The sequence below is a fragment of the Colias eurytheme genome, chromosome 15, assembly GCF_061535395.1.
Source record: "Colias eurytheme isolate Ceu_HAF_F1 chromosome 15, ilColEury1 Martin Lab GWU primary, whole genome shotgun sequence".
In the NCBI taxonomy this organism is placed as follows: Eukaryota; Metazoa; Arthropoda; class Insecta; order Lepidoptera; family Pieridae; genus Colias; species Colias eurytheme.
Genome location: NC_142994.1, coordinates 11,988,744 through 12,015,013, shown reverse-complemented (window position 1 = coordinate 12,015,013; position 26,270 = coordinate 11,988,744). Strand labels below are relative to the sequence as shown.

The 26,270-nt window shown below is 33.8% G+C and overlaps 2 protein-coding genes across 2 annotated transcripts in view; one reads left to right on the top strand and one right to left on the bottom strand.

Moving 5' to 3' along the window:
• The window catches only part of LOC149902615 (protein O-mannosyl-transferase TMTC1-like), a 148,766-nt gene that overhangs the window by 84,906 nt on the left and 37,590 nt on the right, over positions 1 to 26,270 (bottom strand). The window contains exon 2 of the mRNA XM_090110115.1: positions 13,037 to 13,821. Coding sequence (XP_089966241.1) covers positions 13,037 to 13,332 — 296 coding nt within the window. The 5' untranslated portion in view covers positions 13,333 to 13,821. The remainder of the gene's footprint in view (positions 1 to 13,036; positions 13,822 to 26,270) is intronic.
• Positions 7,459 to 8,907, top strand: LOC149902616 (uncharacterized). Its single transcript, XM_090110208.1, has one exon. It carries the CDS (start codon positions 7,459 to 7,461, stop codon positions 8,905 to 8,907), a length of 1,449 nt encoding a protein of 482 aa, XP_089966334.1.

Below are 26,270 nucleotides of genomic sequence, written 5' to 3'. Positions count from 1 at the left end.
AAATATTATATGACATAGGTACATAATAAAATATGGATTTTAAAGAATCATGTACCATAACTTCATTCGGTATAAAATGTAAAATGAAAAAATATATCCATATGTTCTGAACCTTTATTTCATATTTAAAAATATGTCAAACTTTCACTTCTAAGAATAAACACTTTCAAACGTATATTACTAGTTAAATTGCAATCTCATATAACGAAATATGATAGGAAGGTGTTCGAGTAGACTAACTTAAGTTATGGATGTGTAACTTAGTATTCACTTGAAGCAGATATGTTCGCAAACTTAGGGTCCTGAATTTTAGATAATATGACAGACTTAGGTCTCAGATAGATAATAGAACTAGAAATTGGAACTCCATTACGTAATTCATACTGAGATAACATACAACTGTATGAATTCTGAAGTACTAAGTATAAGGTATACATAATATTATAATATGATAGAATGTATTTCTAACCGATTGTGAATACCTCTAAAAATGATTTGCATTCTTAGAATTTGTAGGCAATACTTTTTATTTTGTCTTTATTAATTTATTTGTCTAGATATTGATAAATTGTTGTGTACACAACACTGAATTAAATAATTAATATTTGCTTACATAAATCAAAGCTATGGGAAGCACAGTACGTCGTATTTAATATAAAAAATGTGCAACGTCACGGTAAATCGTTATTATTTCGTATCAGAATTCGTAATTAATTGGCAGCCGCTAGCAATGCTCTTTTATCGATAGCCCGATAAAAATTTGATACTCAAATTGCTTTCATCGAAGAGTCATTAATTAGACCAGCCGACCCGTGCTGGGGGAAAAATTATTTCCATAATTCCTTTGAATCCCGATTTTTATTATAACAGTATGTAGGAACGCTTAATAAGTGTTTTTATACACAATTTATGTGAAACATGACGTTGTTTTTTGATACAATATTCGCTGCAATCTTTTAAAATAAAAACGTTAAATATTTAGCTTGATATTACATAGTTTTCTGATGTCTAATAAGTGATTCTTAAACGAATGTATATTTTGAAATTAAACATTTTTTTCAGAATTTTGAGTTGTTTCGATTCGTGAACTTTGCTCGGGCGATGTTTAATACTAATTTATTTATTTTACAACATCTCTCTTGGATCTGTCAATATTTTTAAATAACTCCATTTTATCTATATATCCCTGTCCAAGACCGAAATCGATTCAGCCATTTTAAAAACCTAACAGGATACATACAAACAAAAACAAAGGAAAATCCACTTTGTTCATTTATTTCATCATATTATCCAGTGATTTTCAAAACATATTATGACCCAAAAGGGACGTTTTAATCTTTCACAATAAGCCGAGGAATTTCCGGATTATTCTGTCCCTTGTTACCTTCCGTTTCTAGTCACCCGTGTGATGTTGTTTATATGAGGATCAACTTTATACTATAATATTATATTATGTGAAATTAAATATTATGTAGTAGGTACTTTGCGGTTGTTAGAAGGATTCATTTGGTATGATTAATTAATTTTATTTGGCTAGAAGGGTGGAGAACGACGAAAAATTTAAATGTATTGTAATTATTTTTCCGATTAGTAATGGAGAATTAATTTGTAAGTATATAATTAAACAATTATTACTTAACAATTATCTTTTTTATTACGGATTGGTTTCAATAAAGTCATTAAAACGCTGAGTCTAAGATTATTTCTAAGATAACTAAAACCATAAATAAGTTTTAACAAAATTGTCATCGAAACCTTTGGATGAAAAATTCAAACGTGCCAAGTTCAGAGGTTTAAGAATCGAGTTCAAATTCTTTTGAATACGTAATTTTTCCACTCAAATCATTCCTTAATAATTCACTTTAGAATTTCAAAGGAACATTTCTTAGAGCCTTAGGTCTTAGTTGAAAACAACATTTAATCTCGAGATTAGATAACGCGCAAAAGAAATATTTTAAAGTACACCGAAATAAATTATCTTAACAGCCAGATAGGCTGAATTTATGATGTTTACTAATAGTTTAATTGTTTCTTTTTCTTTTGCTCTTTGTTTTTCTTTTTGTAGATGAATTCATGGATTAAGGTTAGGTTTTTCTTGTCTTGATGAACCTAAGAACAATTAATTTATTTTCTCTTTTTACACGCCGATTGTTGTGATGACGATGAGAATGATGATAAGTAATTTGTCTATTTTACCTCGTCCCAATAGTAACCTCGTTTAATTTGATACTTACAACATTGTGTGAATAACAATTGCGAATCAAACATTTGACGCAAAATTATGTAACACATGCTCGTAAAATATTTCAATGGTTCTCGCAGTACGTATATCAAATTCTGCATTAAACATGTCATTTATAATGGCGTTGCAATTTGTCGACATTCGCTGATTTAAATTACGCAGTTGGCAAACAAAACGTCATGTAAAATAACCCAAAACCGCGAAGCGTGGTTAGAAGATCAATATTAATGCAGTTAGTAACCAGCTAATGAATAATTGTTCTGACACTAAATTATTGCTGAATTTAGCGGTTTAAAAATATCTCTTCATAATGTATCGACATAGGAATGGATATTTAATGTTAATTCCTAATATTTTGGCAGAATCTGTGATCAATAGAGACGATATGCTATTGTAACACAACTGAACAAACACACACAAGTTAGAATTGAAATTTCTGTTTTTTTTACTTGTACAACGTAAAAACTTGTTGTTAAAATATAATTGTTTTATTTACGAAATGGTTACTTGGTATTAACTTAAACTAAATTAAATGTTAGATACGAAACCGAACACCATGCTAAAAATAACAGATCCATTTCTTAGACTATCGCTTATAGATTTTAAATGCATGCGAGTATATTGTATTCAAAACACAGCAAAGTAAATTATTTTTATTAGAAACTAGCGGTCCGCCCCGGCTTCGCCCGTGGTACATATTTACGTTTTCTCTACATAAAAACCATCCTCGTACTTCAAGGAATATAATAAAAAAAGAATTATCGAAATCGGTTCAGCCGTTCTCGAGTTATGCGCTTACCAACACATTTTGCGATTCATTTTTATATATAAGAGATTAGAAATAAAGTTATAACTTATTTATTTATTTATTTATTTGATAAAGACTTATATTATTCTGCCATGCGTTTTCAATGTCGGTTTATTCCCACTCTAGGTCTGGGGAAAATTAAACAAGAATGTAGTGAAAGTTGCGTGAATTAGGACGAATAGTTCCGTAATGTGTAATCAGTGCCCTAAATTCATTTCAGTTAGTTAAGAATTTTGGTGATTCGAACTTATAAGATTTATATTTCTATGCATACCTAATAGGTAGATAGGATAACGTATATTTTGGTTGTAGGGGATCAAAAGACTATAGTAGACACCTTATTTCTGTGTAGGTATTATAACAATAAGCGCTTCTTAAGATATCTAGTTAAATAAATACATTTTAAAATTTTGAGTATAAGCACATATAGAACCTACTATGTTATGTTATGCAAAGTTAAGAAGGCCATTTTCTTCTACCATTTTAAATAAAGTGCGATTTATAATATTATTGTTTACAATATTTTACTCGGACTCTAGTTTTTGTTTAAATGTATAATTAACAATGGCCATCTTGTTGAAACTGGTAAGACTAGAAATTCAATTTAATCGTAAAATGAATAATAGTAAAATAGAAATAGAAAATAAGTAAATAGAGAACAGCTGTTGTCCGATATTACGCGGAATAAATAATTAGCCGTTTTCTGAATTATAAGAAAATAACACAATTATAAGAAGAGCACGTCGCGTCGTTCATTTTTGTCAAGATGTAAAGACGTTTAAAGAGAACAGCATGTATTGATATTATTACAATCGATAGTACAATGGTTAATATTAAGTACCTACAGATTTGGAAACATTTAAGAAAATATATATCCCTTATATATATTTTATATTTTGCTCGAGCCAAATCATTTTTCTTCAAGTAATAAATTTTAAGAAGTAACGGAGAAGGAATAGAAAAAGTTTTTTTTTTCATTTATTTACTGTATCTTCTATTTCATTATCTTATGCGCTATCTTTCTTTATTGAAATGCATTATATCTTCTTCCTTCATTTATTATCTATATTACATAGAATAAATAAATGTATACTAAGATGGATTCTCCAACTTAAATTAATTTTCTTCTCTACTCTTAATTTCAAGCAAGTTTTCTTATAATAAACTTTCTTATTTATATAACGGAAGCACTGAGCACATCACAGTAAAGGCAACCAAATCATCTTATTGTTTTACGCAATTCTAACTTCTAAAGCAAAGAGCACAAGTCTCAATTTCATATAAGATATATTTAAAGCAAAATACTACATTATCAGAAATCGCTTACAAAAACACGTTATATTCCGTCTGAAACTAAAACGCGGAGCAAAGTCGAAAAAGAAACATTGACATAATATCATTATTGGTTACAAAATGAACCTCAACATACTGAAAATAAATGGCATTTCGTTCTATTCAGACGTTGTGTTATAACGTACAAAAAGATATTCAAATCTACGTATCACACGACCCGTTTCGCTTAAACGCAAAAATCCGACTTATTTTCTTTCAAGACAATTTTGGACCTTATCGCGATGATAAAAGAGCTTTATTGGTATGTTGTTAAGTCGTTGATATTGTAAAAATGGTACCAAAGAATCGGATAGTTGTACAAAAAGTGACAACGCACTGATATTTTCTTGATTCCTTTATGATAGAACACGTCAGTCGAGTGTGGTTGCCGCGTGGTTTCCTGGAACGTGCGACAAAGAATTGGATATCTGTTTGACATGTTTTTGTAAGGAACAAACGATCTTGATGTTTACGCAGACATGATGAACAGATAGAAATAAAAATGTTTATTGAACAAATACCATTGGAAATAACGGAATAAAGCCTCTCATTTTATTATTTAGACTACAAGGGACAACAGGGAATAAGATTTATTAACTTATCGATATTAAAAACATCTAAAGATAGGTAGTAAGGTGTACCTAGAGTTGATATGCATTTAAAAATTTATTTCACTGATCGATATTCTTTATAAGTAAGTGTACCCTCTGTCTGTCTGATAAAACAGTTTTAAGATGTAAGTGAAATAAAATAGTAAATACGGAATTGTGCTAAACTGTCTCTACATTTTCTAGACAGTTTCTGTCTCTACACGAAACAAAAAAAAAAAGAATGCAGTGTAAGTATAGTGGTCTATCTATTCGCATAAGATGGTCGATATCTGTGAAGAAAGTATTTTTCTTTGTCTTTAACTATATAAAATAACAAATAATATATTTCAATAATAACAAAACATTAATAAAAATGCTGTAATCAATTACTCGCTGAAACGCAAAAACTTTCAGTCGTTTTAAATTCCCGTACACCAATAATCATACATCACGCCGTCTATAAAAGAAACAGAAAAAATGAAAATCTAATTTACGATTGACTATTACGAAAAACATTTCAGTGAAGCAAATTCGCTAACCGAATCCTCTTAGATGAGACCATAAAACATAAAGAAAGTGTTATTTATCGTCTGAAACTCTAATCCACTGCCGCCATCTATCACTGGAGGCTATTCCCTAAGCTATTATCGCCGAAAATGACGTCGTCTTTGTTTAACACCAAGAAAACAAGTTCTGATTTGTGAGGGTTCACGACAATGCCGCCGAAACAAAAATACACGCGCCGTAATACGTTTAAGGGCTGTAGCCACCCGCCGGCAACGGTCGGGTTATATCGACCCAACAAGTTAGGAAAGCTAATATTTGCATCTCGTTCCGTTTGTGTATTCTAACCTTTAGTTTGTTGTAATGAGTTAGTTTATTTTAGTCGAAAGGTATATTTAAAATATTAAAAATTAAAACGTTAGTAATTATATCGGTAAAAAAGCTCGCGTTAATTGCGTGAGGTTGTTCAACTTTTGTACGGGTTAATCTATGATTAATTTTGAGTTCACGTTCTCTAAATTATTTAGCCAATGAGTTGTGAAGGTATTACAATACAATACAATACAATACAAAAAGATTTATTTCAACCAAAACAGAACATACACAATATTAAATCAAATAATACAATAAAGAAAATAACAATAATAGAACATAATATACAACAAGTTTAAAACGACAAGAACAACAAGTGTGTGTGTGCATTTTGGCTGCAAATAGGCCCTGGCTCAGCATAATGTTGTAGCAGCATGCTGCACAACGCTGATAATTCTGCCAGATACCCAGAAGAATACAATTTTAATGAGCCCTTATCTGTAAAAGTAAGTGTAAAAGTATGTCATTAAAGTTAAATATTTCAAAATATGACATAATATTATGAGTTCCCAAATGAGTACAGTACATAAAAGATCTTAGCATATTTTCTAGTGAAGTAATGGATTTTATCAGTACTTCGCTAAATTAAATAATTTGCAATTATTATGTATGAAAATAGTATATCGGGATTTATTAATTTATCCCTTTAATTTCTAGTTGTACGGTAACTTACATACCGAAACATGTATATTTTGATTTCGGCGGTTTATTATCTTGCGGTGGTTGGAGACAACGCATTTGAAATTATAATTAAATTAATTAAAGGTAAGCAATATTTCGTTCCTTAAATATTATCTTGAGGATATTATATAGATATAGGCTTTGAATTGGTGGCACAGTGAGCTTCTGATGAGGTAGTACATATTATTATCTATAGGTACATATAATAAATCTGTAGAAGGGTCAATTCTGTACATTGAAAATATTGAAAAAATAAATAGCAGGGGGTGTTACTGGATCGATACCAAACCCAAATATGTGATTAAAAATTTTTTTATCTGTCTGTCTGTCTGTATGTGAAGACATCACGTGAAAACTAACGGTTCGATTTCGATGAAACTTGGTATAATTATACCTTATTATCCTGGGCGTAAAATAGGATACTTTTTATCCTGGAAAAATACGTACAAAAATAATTAATTTTTATTTTTCAGTTTTATCCATAGACGTTGTTCTGTAGAACCGCGAACACACGTTGCGTATTATTATAGGCCTAGCCGTATTTGTGTCCAATAGATATTTATAAGATGTCATTGTCAGAGTTAATCAAAATGGAGACCATCCACGCGAAGACCGACATCCGCGCGGACGGAGTCGCGGGCGGAAGCTAGTAATTAATAATACTGAGTTTGTGTTACGTATAATAACATGATTTTATAGTGTAGGTGTGTAAACGAAGTATTTATCTTTGTGTCAATATCTTAAAAATGAATTATTGAAATTTGCATTCGACTTTGACATTTGGCGTGATTTCTGTCACACGTGTTTGGGTTTTTTATTTACTGTTTTGGCGATTTTAACAATATTATATTCACTTTGAGCTGTATTGTGTTCGTTTTTAAGTGTTTAGTTGGTGGTTTTAGTGGTAAGTGTACTAACAATTAACTAATATGGGCCCCGATCCACCTGATCCCCCTAAGCCCCCGGACGTTCAGGAAAGAAGTATGGAATTGGACATCTCTCAGAATAAGAGGCAAAGGTGTCCGTCACCTGAATCTACAGATGAATCTCCTATTAAACGCTTTGTTCCATCAGATCCCATTTCACCTCCTGTTAACCCGTCTATATTCATTGATCCTATTTTAAATAATCCTATAAGATATAGTGGTGATGAAGTTGGACCATACATTGTACATGTATCTCGCGTAGAAAACGATCCTTCTGCTGGCCTGTCCATCCGCCCCATCAAATTTGGATCTTTCTTGTATAGCCAAAAAATACCTAATATTTTAAGAGACGGAGTAAAATCTGTTGGCCGGAACAGGATTTCAGTTGAGTTTGCATCGGCTGAAGATGCTAATAATTTTATATCTTTACCTGCTTTGGCCGAAGCTAAATTTAAGGCATTCATTCCTACCTATCACATCACCCGCATGGGTATTGTAAAAGGAATACCTGTGGAATGGTCCATGGATGATTTGGTGGAGTGTGCAGAATTTCCTAACAGGCATGGTCGCATTCTTAAAGCACGTAGACTTAACAAAAAATCTAGTCTTGATGGAATTACAACTTGGGTCCCGTCCCAAACAGTGGTTCTAACTTTCCTGGGTCAAGTAATGCCAACAAAAATCTATTGTAGGTACACTTCACTCCCCGTAGAAATTTATCATTATCCAACCATCCAGTGCCACAAGTGCTGTCGCTTTGGGCACATCCGTGACCAGTGCCGCTCAAAAGAGAGGTGCTACAAATGTACGCAAAACCACTCAGGTGACTCCTGCCCCATTCAAGAATCACAGGCACTATGTGTCCACTGCAATGGCACTCACTTCGCCATTGACAAAAATTGCCCTGAACACAGCCGGCAAAAGTCAATTAAACTTTTAATGGCCACAGAGGGTATATCATTCGAGGAAGCCTCTAAGCTTACCCCTTCAGTGTACAGACCTTTTTCAGAAACAGCCAGTTTTGTATTTGCGCCCAAACCTCAGCAATCACCCGTTTTCCCCATTCCTTCTATGAAACAATCGAATAGTATCCGTCAAACCCGTCCTCTTAATAAAACCTCATACAAAAAGACTTATTCTATGCCCCCTCGCACCCATGCACCATTAGGTAAAACTTATGATGTAGCTACACACCGCCAAATAACTCAGGAATTACCTTCTACCCAACCGAATGGTTGTGCCTTACCCCATCCCCAAAACCCTGACACCCCTGTTGTAAAGTCCTCTAATGTTGAATTGTATGTTACAGCATTAGAAACTTTCCTGAAAAAAACAGATTCTGTACCGACCAACGTTGCCCATAGACTAATAAATCTTATCTCTTTATTTAACAATTATGGCCCTCACAATCCTTCAATGGAATGCTCAAAGCATTCGTCCGAAATGTCATGAAGTACTTGACCTTATTTCAACCCACAACCCTATAGCTTTTGCCATCTCGGAGACGTGGCTAGTTCCCGGAAGTCATTTTCGGATTCCTGGCTTTTTCTGTCTGCGAGATGACAGAGCCGATGGGTATGCTGGAACAGCACTTTTACTTAGACATTGTATAAATTTCTCTCGCATTCTATTACCTATGCATGATCAGCGTATTAACGCTGTGGCCGCAAGATGTAATAATGTCTCTATTATTTCTGTCTACATTTCTCATCCTCATCCTTCTATTATACCTGATCTGTCACTTATATTTTCCTCCGTACCGTCTCCTATTTTAGTATTGGGCGATTTTAATGCTCAGCACACTTCTTGGGGATCTTCTGTTTGCAATACTTTTGGACACCTGCTAATGGATCTGCTGGATGACCTTGACCTATGTGTAATTAACGACGGATCTCCCACTAGGAGAGTCCTTCCTAATCAGAGTATTTCCTCTGTAGTCGATCTATGTATTTGTTCTTCCTCCTTAGCTCCATCCCTCACCAATTTAACTCTTTCTAGTACTCACGGTAGCGACCATTTCCCTCTTCTTTCTTCTCTTTCCCAGTCTGTTACCCCAATGACTTCTTCTTTTCCACCCTTACTCATGTATAGACTTTGTAAAGCAAACTGGCAGAATTATGCTACTGGTCTTGACAATCTGGTTGAGTCCCTTCCTTCCGTTTCTCTTCATAACAATTTATGTACTTATTCTGACTTTGTGGATTGTATTAAAAACGCAGCAGCGAATAACATCCCTCTTAAATCTGTTTCCAACTCTGGTTCTCGCAAAGTCTCTCCGCCATGGTGGGACGATGAATGCTCAACTTCTGTCAACTCAAGGAGAGAGGCCGAAATTCAGTACAATGCTTCCATGTCCGTTGAAAATTTTATACACTATAAAAGAATAGCCGCGCGTACCAAGCTTTTTCTTAAAAATAAAAAGAAAGCAGGCTGGCGAACATTTTGCGAGAGTCTGTCGCCTAGAACACCTGCAACGGTTATTTGGAAGAACATACGTAAATTTCGTGGCTCTCTTTCTTGTAACGACATAGATTCCAATGACTCCTCAGTGTGGCTTGAAGAGTTTGCTGATAAGTTCTCCCCTCCCTTTGTTCCTTCTTTAGATTCTTTTCCTATGGCCACTGGTCCGCTCGTCTCATCTCATGACAACAATATGGAAGCCATATTCTCCCTGGAAGAGCTAAATGTATCCCTTAGCGGCCTTTTAGACTCTTCTCCCGGATTAGATGGCATTCCTTATTCTTTCATACGCCAATCCGGCCCCATAGCCAAGCAGTACTTTTTAAACTTAGTAAACTCCTTTTATGAATTCGGTTACATCCCTGACTCTTGGAAATCACATCTCATAATTCCTTTACTAAAACCAGGTAAACAAGCCTGTTGTGCCGACTCATATCGACCAATCGCTCTTTCTTCGTGTCTGTCTAAGATAGCTGAACACATGGTTAAAAATAGACTCGAGTGGCTTGTAGAAAATAGGAGACTGTTATCCGGGTCTCAATTTGGATTTAGAAAGGGTATGAGCGTACTGGATTGTTTAGGCATTTTATCCACTGACATTCGATCGGCCTTTGAAAGAAAGCAGTATTTGGTAGGCGTTTTTTTAGATATAGCGTCTGCCTACGACAATGTACTTCTTCCGGTACTCAGAAACAAATTGTTACAGCTGAGCATCCCAGTGAGGATGATACGATTTATCTGCAATCTTTTAATGTCAAGATCCATTCAAGTGCGTCATAACTCTCATATTTCTTCCACTAGACTTACCTGGAAGGGGCTCCCTCAAGGATCGGTATTAAGTCCTCTCCTATATGCTATCTACACTTTCAACTTGGACACGACGGTCACATCATTCTGTGACATACTTCAATATGCAGACGACATAACCTTATTTGCTCAGTCCCATGACATGGATGAAATCACCTCGCGCCTTAATTCAGCTTTGTCGTATCTTCGTGATTGGCTGTCGGATCATGGTATGACTGTATCTGTACCAAAATGTTGTGTTGTAGTTTTCACTAAAAAGCGCCACATTCCCGCACCAACCTTAATACTGGGCGATGAACCAATTCCAGTCACTAATAAAGTTAAATATCTAGGCGTTATATTGGATTCAAGGTTATCTGGTTCCCCACATGTTAACTACATCAGTCAAAAATGCGAAAAAGGGATTAATATATTACGATCTCTGGCAGGAGTATGGTGGGGGGCCCACCCATACTGTCAGAAACTTATTTATAATGCTGTGGTGCGTAGTCACTTAGACTATGCTTCCTTCATACTCGATCCATGCAATAAGACGGCACTGAATAAACTAGACAAAGTGCAATCTCGTTGTCTACGCTTGATTACCGGAGCAATGAAATCTACCCCGGTTAACGCCCTGCAGGTTGAGTGTGTTGACCCTCCCCTAGCTCTCCGCAGACAGTATCTGTGTGATAAATATTTTTTTAAATCCATCTATAACTCTTCCCATATCCTTTGGCCCAAACTCCATAATCTCCTTCAAATCTCCACTAGTCAAAATCTCCGACCCTCTGCTAATTTTTCTTGTTTACTAAAAAGCTTCATAAGATTCACCCGTCTGCCTGATCCTACTGTTCAGTTTGAACTTTATCCTCTCTTCTCCGTTAACTTCCAGTCACTTACGTACAATCCACCCATACTTTTAAATTGTGGCATAACTAAAGATACAATTAACGCTAATGCTACATTTAATGAAATTGTAGCCAATAAATGGCCCAATTGGCACCTCTTTTTTACCGATGCCTCAAAAATGTCCGATATGTCATGTGTGGGAGTCGCTGTTTGGTACCCTCAATCCAGCATTATTCTTCAGTTTAAGTGCCCCCCTTTATCTACTGTTTACACTGGTGAAGCTACAGGCATTCTCGAAGCCCTCAATTTCATTATCTCTCACAACCTTGATAAAGCGGTTATATTTTCCGACTCATTAAGCTGCCTCCAAGCCCTTCTATCTAATCCTTTTCGATCTAAATCCTGTCACCCCTTGATTTTAAGAATACGTGTGGTGCTTCTAAATTGCCTCAATAAGGGTCTCCACATTCAAATCACTTACGTACCAGGTCATACTGGTATAGGGGGTAATGAGATGGCTGACTCTTTGGCTAAGTCTGCTACGCAAGTGGGTTGCAATACTCACTTCAGTAATTATAGTCAAGACCTTGTTCCACTATCAAAATTGCGTTTGGATGGGAAGTGGTTGAATCTTTGGCAAGAGTCCAGCCGCACAAAAGGTAAATTCTATTGGGATATTCAGCCTACTATTCCACACAAACCGTGGTTTTTCCGTTTTCGCAAATTTGACAAACTAGTAACATCCACTATCTGTCGACTCCGCTTCGGCCATGCTTGTACTCCTGTCCACCTGGCGAAAATTAGAGTACGTGATCACTCTATTTGTGAGTGTGGTTTGGATGAAGGCACTACTGACCACCTATTCTTTGAATGTACCAAGCTTCGTTCTTCTTTACTGGATGTCCTCCCTCCTGAAATCCCTCGTCCCACAAATTTTAAATGTTTGTTGACATTAGTGCCTTCCAAATTTGTTGAAATTCTATCTAAATTTATTTCCTTTAACAAACTAAAGTATTAACCCCTTATTATATTTATAAACTATATTAGTGTATCCTGTAGTCTGTAATATATATAACCTGTATTGTCTTATGTGTTTGTTCTAGCCGCTCCAAGTTGATCAAAATTTCTGCATTTTCCCACTCAGTTCCAAATGTTAAATGTCACAACCGAACAAGTCTAACTGGCTGAAATTTGAGTCCTGTCTCTCCCATATATACTGGACATTGGCGAAGTCCCTTTTTATTGGGTGGAGCCATTAATTAAGAGAAGAAGAAGAAGAAGAAATTTGCATAAAATAAACAGATCACTAGTCACTGATATCCAGCGTTGTAAAAAGTTCCTTGCGCAAGACAATATGCTGGGGACCGTTTTCACAATATTGTATGATATATATTTCATCATTATTAAGTGCTAATTAATATTTCTAAGTAGGTATTTCTAATTCTAATAGTATCTAATATTTTATTAATTATAATATTCGTACCTGAAGGTCAGCGTAGTCAGCGGCCGATACGACTTGTGGCTATGCACATCCGACATCGGCGTACCCCAGAAGTCATCCTTAAATATCCGCAGCACGGAATTCGCGCCATTAACATCTCCATTGGACACGATCGCCGGGATGTCGTCATGCACGAAGTCACCATTCAGACTGTTTGAATACGTCAACGCGCCAACTGATGCGACGAGCGCGTAGATCGTCCATTCACTCTCGCATAAACTCTTCCATGACTTCGAGCTGGATTCCTCCCGCACGGATGGCAAGGGGCGACGACGCATGTTTACATCTCTGTTTGGTCTTTACGAATAATTTATTCACTTCGTTTGAGAGTAGAGGTTATGGAATTGTTAACACGATTTAAATAAAGTTTTATGATTATTGGCATTAGAGATAATAATTAGAAAGTTATAGTACAGAAGTTCTGTTTATGATACACGATAGAGACTACGTTAGTATATATGTAAGTTAAAATATTCTATGATTTATTACGAACGTACATTAGTTCCGGATCAAAAATTAGCTTTGTAATACTCGTTTTTCTAGCATGTCCATTATGGGAACCTCATTCAGAAGTTCACAATGTAGCACGTATAGTTTGTACGTCGGTCCGTTTATCACGGTTGATGGATCGCCCCCATATAAATAAACATAGTGGGTCAGTCCACAGCTAATGTCATATTCATGAGGCCCTAAGCTCGGCTCGGAGAAAGATTTCCCTTTGTAGATGGTTTCGGCTTTTCTGCTTCCGCATCAGATATCGAAAGTACCTGAAACAATAGAATGGTTTGTGTTAAATGTTGGGCATTTTACGACTATTAAGTGACAATATACATTTCATAGTTGTGTTATTAATTCTGGTTATCTTATAACAATCTTTTGGTGTAAAATCGAACATATAAGTTAAAATATAGTTCAAGTATAAAAAGGGAAACATTAAACCTACTATGCACAAATTAGGAAAATGTTAATCTATCTAATTGAAACGTTTCAAAGTTTTCTTCCGCGATGTAAGTAGATTATGACTTGGAGTAATAAAGAACCAAATTTCTGATTATCTAAAACTTTTCTACTACATTTTCTTACATCGTGAATAAAGACATATCTCATTCTACAAGACGTTCTAAATGTAGGTTTTCTTAACAGTTAACGTAGGTAATTCCAATACCCTGTCGACAACGACAGTGGAAAGCTCACATCGCCAGCCTCGTTTGTAATGCTAATGTTATGCCAAGCTAATCCTCTCAACTACTTCGCGAATTAAGAACTTGCCTTCATAAAGCCGAGCCGATTCTGACAAAGGTACTTTCGGTTTAATTAATTTTGATTGTAAATTAGTGCGTTAAAATGTAAAGTGCGGGAGGCGGTTAGAGGAGGTTATTAAATTTTTAAGTAAGGCGTGTTTTGTTGTGGTATTAGTAATAGGTATTTAGTAAAAATAAAATAGTTTAAATTTTTAAAGTATTTTTATTGTAATAAATTAGAAATCCTTTTATCACAAGAGCTTCTGAATATATTTTGATTATATACGCATAATTTCTAATTCAACTGACATAAAGTAAAGTATTTTTTTTTAAATAGCGTATCTTTAACACTTTTTACTCTATAGTCAGTAGCCAACACATACCAAGTAATCCTTATTTTAAATAACCAGGTATTTACGAAGCTTACAAAACCTAGTTATAGTTTTAAATCATACTGAAAGCTGTGTCAGAATTTAATTCAATTTTTCCAACCATGTTTTATCATGATATTATTGCTTATTAAGACCAGGAAGCCTCTAAGTGCATTAGATCACGGGGAAACCGGAGGAATGTCGCGCACGCTTGTAAACTGTTATAATATATAAGCTGATTTAGGTAACACTGGTTTAACCCAGCAAAAATTGTACGCATTTGATGTGTAACTGGTTTCATGAAATACTATTACTTTTATATATGACTGCATTGCAGCAAGGCTTCTGGTAATAATTATTCGTAATGCTTTCATTATAGGAATAAATAGCAATAAGGTATTTTGTAAATTCTACTTATTTGAAATAGCAGGAAGACAAAGTCGCTTTCTCTGTCCCTATGTCCCTTTGTATGCTTAAATCTTTAAAACTACACAACGGATTTTGATGCGATTTTTTTAATAAATAGAATGATTCATGATGAAGGTTTTACTATATAATTTATTAGGTTTTAGACAAAGCGGGCGAAGCCGCGGGCGGAATACTAGTTTTTTTTATAAAAATCCATAAGACTTAATGTAGAGCCAAAGATCAAATTACATGTTTTAACTTTACGAGCCCTAACTTTAGAAAATCTACACCATAGTTAAAATATGTGGCTGATACTATAAACCCCATACATTCAAAGATCCCTGAAAATCACCCTGACAATAACTCTTGTCTTACTAGAACGAATCCGAAAACTTTTAAAAACAATTTGTTTCTCTTGAATAAATTACGGGAACAAGCGTCCTCCATTCATCTTGTTAGAGATTCCAACTCGTGGGATAATGTCACATTAAGTGACGTGTTTGTAATCTATACTAATATTATAAAGCTGAAGAGTTTGTTTGTTTGAACGCGCTAATCTCAGGAACCACTGGTCCGATTTGAAAAATTCTTTCCTTGTTAGATAGCCCATTTATCTAGGAAGGCTATAGAATATAAATCATCACGATAAAACCAACAAGAGCGGAACACTGCGTGTAAAACCGCGGGGCACAGTTAGTCACGTCGATATTATTTGTCACGCCGTGTCGTGTTCAGTGGTTGTAAAACTATTAAATGTTAGTAATACGGCAAATTGATGTGGTTGTGGGGAGTAATCTATTTCGGTATTATAGTGTTTTGAATGAAGATGTAATAGCTATAGTCGAAAAGTTATGTTGTGATTGATTCATTTAGAAATGTAACAATTCTTGAATTGTACTTATACAGAGTTTTTTTATTTATGCATGTTTATTTTTACAGTTTTTCAGAAATAGATTAATATAAATAGATGAAGAAGAAATCAAATTTAAGACTACTCAATTCAGTCTCGCATTAGACACTGTATCTAGGATACGCCCTCGTTTACATAGGATTAAATATAAATGGATAGATTTATGTGGGTATACTAACCTTTACCTTTGAACCCTGTTTATTTTAAAACTTAAAATTGTAACTTTAATTATTGTTCTTTTATTATGATTTTACAACACTTATCATTATTCTAATAAAAATAATACTGTTCTATATATTAAAGATACGAGAATTATAAGTTAAATATTGTATTTATTTAGTATTCCTTTTCATTTATATAAGAGAATTCCCTCCCGTGGCTAACGCAGCGAGTCATTTTGTTTCGTGTTTTAAAATATTATAACATTAAGTAACAAGAAAGTTCTTAATAATTTCAAGCCAATGGGAAAACTTGGCCCATCTCTGTTATGATGTATTTCTATTTGATTATCTTTATTAATTATATGTCATATTGTTATTTTTCTATAAAAAATATTGTTGATACTTTATTACCACTCGTGATTTTCGTACATAAGTGAATTTTGAAACAAATTAAATGATAAATTTCTATTCCCAACTGGCACATATTATATTTACTCAGGTCTTGAGACCAGTCCCAAATTTATTTTGTCTATTACAAACCACATATTTAACAAGCCTAAACAACTTTGAAATCTATTCTATTAGGTTTTAAGGTTCATTTTTTAACACCACATCATAACATAAACATCCTACGCGCGTAGACCGGACAACCGATATGTCTACGACGAGTCTTATCCTTACATATTATTTCGTTTTCTCTACTACGAATTTTGAGCATTCCCGTATATATTTGGATTATCTATTTTGAATCTTGTGTTTATCTTATAAAGTCTATTTCTAATATTATAGGCTACGTGCGTTGATCGGACCGTCTACGCCAGGTGAATCGTAGCTCTACAGTGTTAAAGAAGGCTACGCAATGTAGACTAAGCAATTAATAACAGTTTGAATTTCAAATAATATACTCTACTTTGCTTTTTTTGTATAACTGTATTGAAAATTAGATGATATATGTAGAAATAAGAAAATACCATACCTTCCATAGTACTCAACAATCTATCCAGTTAAGTTCACAGTTCCAATATCAATCATACAACTCACATTATATGAAGTGATACCTATAAAAGAGCTAAAAAAATATCCTTTAAAACGCAAACTATAACCATTTTATAAATACTCTTCCTAAAACCAAAGATCAGTCTTTCAACAACCAAAGGGTTTTAGATTAAATCGACAATAAAACCGCAAATAAAGAAACAAAATATAAGACAAATCGTTAATTAACATGTCAGGTACGCAATTACAGACTCGATACAGAATCAATGCAATTAAAACACAATAAGGCACTCATCAAAATGATTCCCATGTATATGTGTTAATGAATACAGGAATAAGTTCAGTTATTCAATTCTATTCAAATTCACGGCAGCGGGAATCTTTTCATCGCTTTGACAGATTAAATTTCAAATAAAGCCGCTCGATGTTCAAAAATCGAGGGATATTTTTTGACAACTCTTTGCCTATATTCAAATAGTGTTTGCGTGATGGTAACAAGATATAATCCCACTTTCTATTTTATATTATGCGTGTTTGTATTTGTAGAAAGTTTTAGTGGATATTATTAAACATGTACTCAAACTCAAGCATTTATTTATTCAATTAGACTTTTTCGAGAAGCACTTTTGAAACGTCATTACATATTTTTAACATTTACCACCGATTCGGAAAGCAGTATCTATGGAGAAGAACCGGCAAGAAACTCCATAAAGGATTGAAACAATATGGCAGGATTATTCATAGTTCATACATCTGTTTTAGTATTATTTTGAGATATCGGTGAACAGACCTTCTCAGAACAAGAATTGGAATTAGTTACTTGTATTTAATATTTTAAATATCTATAAATGTATCAATATACCATAATTGCCTTGGATTGTTGGAGATGATATTAAACATCTATCCTAATATTATAAAGCTGAAGAGTTTGTTTGTTTGAACGTGCTAATCTCAGGAACTGGCCCGATTTGAAAAATTCTTTTGGTGTTAGATAGCCCATTTATCGAGGAAGGCTATACATATATCGCGGAGCCACGCGGGTGAAACCGCGAAGCGCAGCTAGTTACGAATAAAATTGGGAATATCTACTCTTTTACATTGCTTTCTATGAAAAAGATTAGAAGAAAAAAGCTTTGAAAGTTCTAAATACAAAAGCACATAAATCTTATACAAAAGTAACCAACATATTTACGAAACAGATAAAATGTTCTGCTATATTTTTCCGCGCAAAGCCGGGTAATTGTTAACATCGCCACATCGCGGGTGTGTCTTGCGGTCCGTAATTCGATTAAACTTTCACGCTGTGAGAGCTCATTAACTTTTGTTTCGCCTCAAGCCACGCGAACACCCATTATTCATTAATATTTTCAACTTTGTTGGGTATTTTCGGTTTAGTCAATTAATGTAAGTTTATGGTGTAAATATAAAACACTGGTAATGAAAATAGCTTCAGTAATTAGGATTTTAGATAATGATTAATATGTATTTTTACTATCATTAGCTACTATTAAGTATTCTAAAATTTATAAGGATGTATATTAGAAATTAATTTAATGTTTATACATTTATACACATATTTTATGCAACAAATATTATTTACACTTCGTTGCGTCTGTAATTTAAAATATGTAGGTAACACAACTTTTTATTAAATTTTATGCTTGATTAAAACCAAAAAGCGCATAAAAATGAACACATACATTAAAAATAATACCGCAAAGGTGATAACGCTCATGATTAAAACTTAAAATTACAAAAGTACATACAATATTAATCTTCGCAAATTGAAACCAATAATGTTACATGATATAGTCCGCTTAATTACTCTATTGAATACATAACTGTGACAAATTTATTGCGCCGAAATTTCCGATCGTGGCCATTTTATGAACGCCATTTATTGGATGCGCTATTTGTAATGTGTATGAATGTTTGTGGTTACATCAATGCTATTGTTTAGATTCAAGCGGTATTGAACAAATGCTAATATTTGTTACAAGGTAAATATTGGTTAGTAATGACTAGGAGATATTTGGAGCGCTATTAAACTTATTGAAAAGACGTGTATTGCACTTTGGGCTCAAGTTATTCCGTCTTAGGCTTATCGGCGATACGCTATAATTGATAACAAGTGGCTTTTTTTTTAATTCAATTTCATTAAAATTTACTATTGAATACGAACTACTAATATTTATACTACCTACTTAATATTTGCAATATGAAATTCTTAATTTAATTATTGGGTGTGATCGATTCACTAGTTTCAATATGAGAATATTACCATGATTTACAAAGTACATGGTCACCCCATGAAGCGTATTCATCAACGGAGGAAGTAAAGGGAAGATTAATTTAAAAACGCTTCACAGTTAATGAATATTGATCCGATTTTAATTTACGTTGCCGTCCATTTTAAAAACACGTTTGACCTTCAACTGTCGCTCCAGAAACATCCACCGAATTTTAAACAAAGGCAAAGCTGGAAGTGTTTGTAAAAGTCTTCATGTCGAAGGGAATAAATTATCCCGGGCCGATTTGTTTGTGCGCTGTATCGAGAACAGAGCCGTTGTTTCGGCTAAGTCAATCAGCTTTATTGGTAGCCCTAAATTTAACTGACTTTGGTGACGAAATATTTTGATCGGACGGAAATAGAAAACAATTTTGAGCTTAGTTTGTAAGGGAGAGATTTTAATATTTAATTAAATGTACTTGCCGCTGTGGCATTGTTTTGAAAAGTATTATGATTTTTAAGGAAACAGTAATCCGGACGAGTACTGTTTCCTTAAAAATTGGGTCATTAAATACCGTACGAGTTCATTACGACTGATTACAGATTGTGAAAGATCAATGTTTGTCGACACATATCATGTCTGTTCCCAATTTTTCTCAATTTGGAAATCCACATATTTGTCAATTTTATGAAGCGGCGTAGATTTTTTCCTCTTGTAAAATTATTTTTTATGTAAGTCAGCGAAGGAGTACATATTCAAAGGCGTAGGGCCTATCTATTTAAAAGAGCAACAAAAAGTATTTATTTTATGAACGCACACTACTATTACATAATAATAATATATTCTATAATTATGTATCTTTCTAATAGAGACTTTCTCTTGCCTAAAATAAATTTAGTTTTGGCAAATTGTCCACTTGGCAACACCCCCGATCTCCATAACTCAACCATTATCCAACTATCGCCCAATCTATCAAAGTACCTGTACCGGCCAGTAATGTACATTTGTAGGACAAGATAATTCGACAGTGACAAAGCAGCAGTGGATTACTTAAATAGAAAAACTATCCGTTGCCGTGGATCGATCGATGCTTTGATGATTGATGAAGTGAGAGCTAACCCGAATGTTGCTGATTATTTTTGTTCACAATTAATGTTTGCTTCAGTTATTTGATTACTAGTGTCATTTGTTTAGTTATTTGATTAGTGTAATCCTTCTGTCATACGTTGGTGGATTATACGAATAGTACGAATATTGTTATAGTTGTTGGCAAATTATAGCAATATTCTTTACCTGTACCTGTAGTCTCGACACATTAATCGACATCGATCTCGACCGAAAACGGTCGGTAACTAACGATGTTCAGTAACAATAGTATGGACCTAAAAAATTTAGTGTTGTTTTTCCAAGAAATTTACCCTGATATTATGGAATATATAGTAAATTAAAATTAGTTACATAAATTTTTCGCATTATTACAAATACAATTGCATATGAAAAAAGCACATGTTATGCATAAAACATGGCAGTTAATTTAATTTTAATCAAATTCGATATTTTTTTATATCAATCGTTTAATTAATGTTCTATTTATTACATATTCATGGAATCCAAAATTCCATGTATGGCAATCTCCTTATTTACTTTTTTGACATTTGACATCAATCAATCAAAATAATATTTCTATCAAAATAAATATAAATTTTGTGTTTTCAAGAGGATATTTTTTAATTATGTTCTTAAAAATCCTATAAATCTATGGGATAACAAATATCCTAAGAAAACATCAAACTGCGTTATGTTTTTATATAGTTAAAGCTATTAGTTTTAGATTACTAATATTTTGTTATTTGTGAAGTGCAATAAAATTCTAATCAAAAGACTCTAAAAGCTCTACAAGATAATTCTGCTCAATTCGAAGCCTTTCGAGAAATCTTAAAGACATTATAGAAACGGACGGAACTAAAACTAAGAACGGAACGGATAATTTGTATCACTTGTATTTTTAGCTTGTATTATTACATATATATTATATTATGTGCATCATTGTATATTTTATTACAGTTAATAAGCAAAGGATGAATATATGCAATTGATTTAGCGGTTCACGGGTAATTATTTATGTGTTAAATATAAATATTTATCTATAAATTTTATAATTTACAGATGAACAAGTTACTAGAATTATGTTGATGAGAGATGATGGTTTTGAGCCAAATTTTCAACTACGCTATTATAAACTGTTAAATTAAATTTTTCTAATAAATTGTTTTCTTAATTCGATCGTTTTTTATTTGTATTCATCTGTATAATTTTATTATCCTAGAAGTTCAGAAAGAAATTAATCGAATATGAATGCAATAATTTAGGCTGAATAAATGCAGACAGCAGTACACTACATATTTTAATATTTATTTAATATAATATAAGAGGCAATACATATAAGTACATATACATTTTCAATAAAATTTTGAAACCATCTTAAAAATAAAACATTATTTGTTTATTTTATTTTAATTGCAATAACTTTAATTACTTATGAGAAAACAATATTGCGTTAAATCATGTAGCATCGGATGTTTGAAATATCTTTTTGAAGTGAAACTTCTTTATCGGGGTTGGACAAAAATTTAGTGTAACATTTTTGCGTTACGCCGTACGCGTGAAATTTTTGCGTTACGCCGTACGCGTGACATTTTTGCGTTACGCCATACTCGTGACATTTTTAAGGTCATAAAGAAGTTTCACTTCTTACGTGTGTACTCTAGTAAACGCATACATTTTTTTTTTATTATAAAATTATAATCCATACTAATATTATAAATGCGAAAGTAACTCTGTCTGTCTGTCTGTTACTCAATCACGCCTTAACTACTGAACCAATTTGCATGAAATTTGGTATAGAGATATTTTGATACCCGAGAAAGGACATAGGGTAGGTTTTATCCCGGAAATCCTACGGGAACGGGTTTTTCTTTGAAAACGCGGGCGAAGCCGCGGGCGGAAAGCTAGTAATCTATAATTTTTCCGACATTATCAACCGTATCTACAAATCCACACAAACCGTAAGGCCCTTCTCCCATTACGATACTTCTAGAATACGATACTCGAGTAGAATACTAGTTAGATATTTGCTCGCTACCCGATGCTCACATATTATGCGACTGAAAAATGACTAAATTCATCATTATTGTGCCTCGTTTTTGTAGACGGACGCTATGTCGAGCGATTCCAGTGACGACGTAAAAGTAGGAAGTAGGTACTGCAGGATTCATCCATATATTGAAAGAAACATAAATTGTAGTTTTTATAGCCGCACGAGAACTACAACATGATGATAAGAATTTTTTATCTTTCTACCGAAGAGATACGCGCGAAACGCGACGCAAAAGCGACCAATTAAACTAGTCGCGGACGTGAAGGATACCGGTAGCGTAATGGGAGAAGGGCCTTCGAAATCTTGTCGAGATCAAACGTCGGTAGAGGTAAATTAGCTTGGAGAAATTTTTGCATATGTAGTGGTGTGTATATTACTCAGATCTTAGAGCGCGTTTCCACTATATCGTTCTGGCCTATACAAAAATGTTTCGATATCCTAACATTACTATTTAATTTTATACTTATTCCTAGCAACACTTTTGTTTTCAATAAAAACAAGTTTTTATTTGAAAGAAAATGGTTTTGACTTTATAAAAAAAAATATATCATTCAATTTCACGTCCTTGAGCAAACGACAAGGCGACTACCGTGAAACAATAAAATATCGTGTCCATAATAATTTGTTTCATAATTAATATTTGACCATAATAATTACGAAACAAAACAAATAAATAAATCGTCACTTGATAGTGGAAAGTGGAAACACGCACAAAACCAGAATAAACCAGTTTACGCTGTCCGCAGGTGCCACGTGCAGTCGTTTGGTACCGTGAACATAAAGCACACATTTCATTCAAAAATTATAATTATTACGTATAGACCGGGCGATATTGACACAAAATTTCGAGTCATTTGTAACAGGATGGCGGTTCTACAGGGGTCTTAGTACGCAATGACAAAAAGAAATAGTTTGGAAAATCCAAAAGTGCACGCCTCATAATTTTTTTTTAATAATTATTTATTATTTATTATTTTTGTTTATTTAATAACAATTAAACCACATCGAATCAGACCCTGAAAAATAAAAGGGTTCTATTCCTGAGCATACTCAAGCGTAAGAGAAAAAAAAAGACTCGATTAGTAAAGTATTTCGGTCGCTATCGTGTTAACAAGAAAATCCTCCGCACATACAGACACACGGACGTCCAAGACAGAACTTTTTTAAACTGTTTTTTAACTAGTTTAAATAACAAAAATGACATCAAAAATATCATGAATGTAAAAAATAGTGTTTTTTCTTAATATGTGTGTGTATGTATTATCTTACAAGTGCAATGTATGATACATAAAGACATTTTAAGTTTGAAAAATCAGATGTTTTGCGCGAAGTGACAGTAGTACCCACCTCAACGCTTCGCTTATGAGGCGTGCAAAACGATGGTGTGAACACTGGTACCGGCGGCTTAGTCGCGTAGGCGTTAGTCGAACTCGTCGGAAAAATAGCGAAAGTCAAACGATTTGTAACACAAAAATTTTAGAATTTACCGATAGCCCATAAAAAAGAAGTAGGCGGTAGTGTCATGCCATACTTTTCCGGTGTGACTTACAGCCCGCCATACCGACGCGAATGTGTTGATTAAAAAAAAAACAATTCAACCATTTGTACCAGGCTAACTTTTGCACAGGTAACCATCGTCGTGCAGCTATTTACGAAAATCGCCATGCCATACTTTTCGGACGATTCCAAATGGTCGCCATACCGCCGAAAATCTGCAAAAATTTTTTTTTTCGCCAAACTTTTTGTACCAGTATTGCATTTGGATTTTTGGAGAGTATTTGATAAAATGTGACCATTATTATATTTACCATACTTCTAGTAGGGGGAAAAAGTGCTGCCATACTTAAAAAATTAATTTAGTATTAATTTATATAAGTGAAGATTTCCACCACCTAGATCTTTGAAATTTTGTATTTATATTCGTTGAACCTCAAACTTACAGGAAAAATTAGTGCCATACTGTTACTAATCGTTCAAAATACGAATAAAATCTTACAATAAAAAAAAAAATCTTATACACATTCGCCACCTCCCACAGGTATGGCATTATCACACTTCTATATATCTTCTATATTCATCACTTTATAATCATTCAGGAGTTGTTGAAAAAAAAATTTAGGGTGGTACAAATGGTTCGGCGAAAAAAAAAATTTGCAGATTTTCGGCGGTATGGCGACCATTTGGAATCGTCCGAAAAGTATGGCATGGCGATTTTCGTAAATGGCTGCACGACGATGGTTACCTGTGCAAAAGTTAGCCTGGTACAAATGGTTGAATTGTTTTTTTTTAAATCAACACATTCGCGTCGGTATGGCGGGCTGTAAGTCACACCGGAAAAGTATGGCATGACACTACCGCCTACTTCTTTTTATGGGCTATCGGTAAATTCTAAAATTTTTGTGTTACAAATTGTTTGACTTCGCTATTTTTCCGACGAGTTCGACTAACGCCTACGTGACTAAGCCGCCGGTACCAGCGTTCACACCATCGTTTTTCTTTTTGTCATTGCGTACTAAGACCCCTGTAGAACCGCCATCCTGTTACAAATGACTCGAAATTTTGTGTCAATATCTCCCGGTCTAGTTAATGTAAAAGTTATACGTATGTTAAATGTGCAAATATTTAAATAAAGTCTCATCTTTTTCAGAGGAGAAACACATATAGTTTAATTTAAAATCCCTTATATATATATAAAATAAAAACTAAAAATAAAATGTTGTTTTATTTTATTTGCTGACCATACACTACTACAAACGCAAAAATTTCTCCAAGCTAATTTACCTGTATGTGGTCGGTATCATAACGATTGACAATGTCAAAGAATAATTTGTTTTGACAATATTCGAATGTGTTGCAAAGAAATGATTTTCCAAATCCATGAAATCTATATTTTATTTATTTTTCATATATCTACGGAATTGAAATAATGATGTTATTAATTTAGATAAAAATGCATTGCTACAAGGCTATTATTATATAAATATTTTGACGCATAACGGAAAGTTTTGTGAAGAATAAAAATTATAAACAAATATGTATCCATTGTATACTTCCATCAAATTGGGGAGAGGTATTAAGCGACATCATTTTCATTGCTGAAGACGGGACTATAAATTAGTTATCGGTAATTACCGACTAATTTGTACAGACTAGGGCCCCTGATTAAAATACACGATGCCTACCTAAACATAATTTTAGTCGTTTGGTGACCCTTATTTGTTTTTTAGCACATTTTTTAACACTTTTACAGGAAATAAATAGAAAGATACACGAAAAATAATACGCAACATTTAGACAGTGTTATCCTTTTGATAAAAACCATGTAATTTCGTTATTACATCGCAGCGTTAACACGAAACTCGCAAAAAGACAACAGACAAACGAATTAAAACGAAACAATAAAATTAAACACTGGCGTTCAACAATGAACATTCAGCAAAATCAGCAGTCACGACAAATAGACGTATAAAAGTTTGGAAACTTTGATGAATCAGCTCCTAACTGCTTTCAAGCGCTGCAAGCGTCCAAGTGCTCCATTTAAAATGCTAATCCGCTGGATCCCATTCCAGATTACGACGCTCAGTTCCTTCCCAGTTAACAACATTCGCTTCAATACCGACAATGGACTGCGCCTTGAATAAATAACCGCTTGAAGTAACAGAAGGTGTTTTTGAATATTACTATCCCGCCTTGGCTCGTGAATAAATAAATAAACACCTCCGGGATGCAGAACTATTGTTT

Coding starts and splice junctions, on each gene's coding strand:
- LOC149902616 (XM_090110208.1), top strand. CDS start 7,459: ATGGGCCCCGATCCACCTGATCCCCCTAAGCCCCCGGACGTTCAGGAA.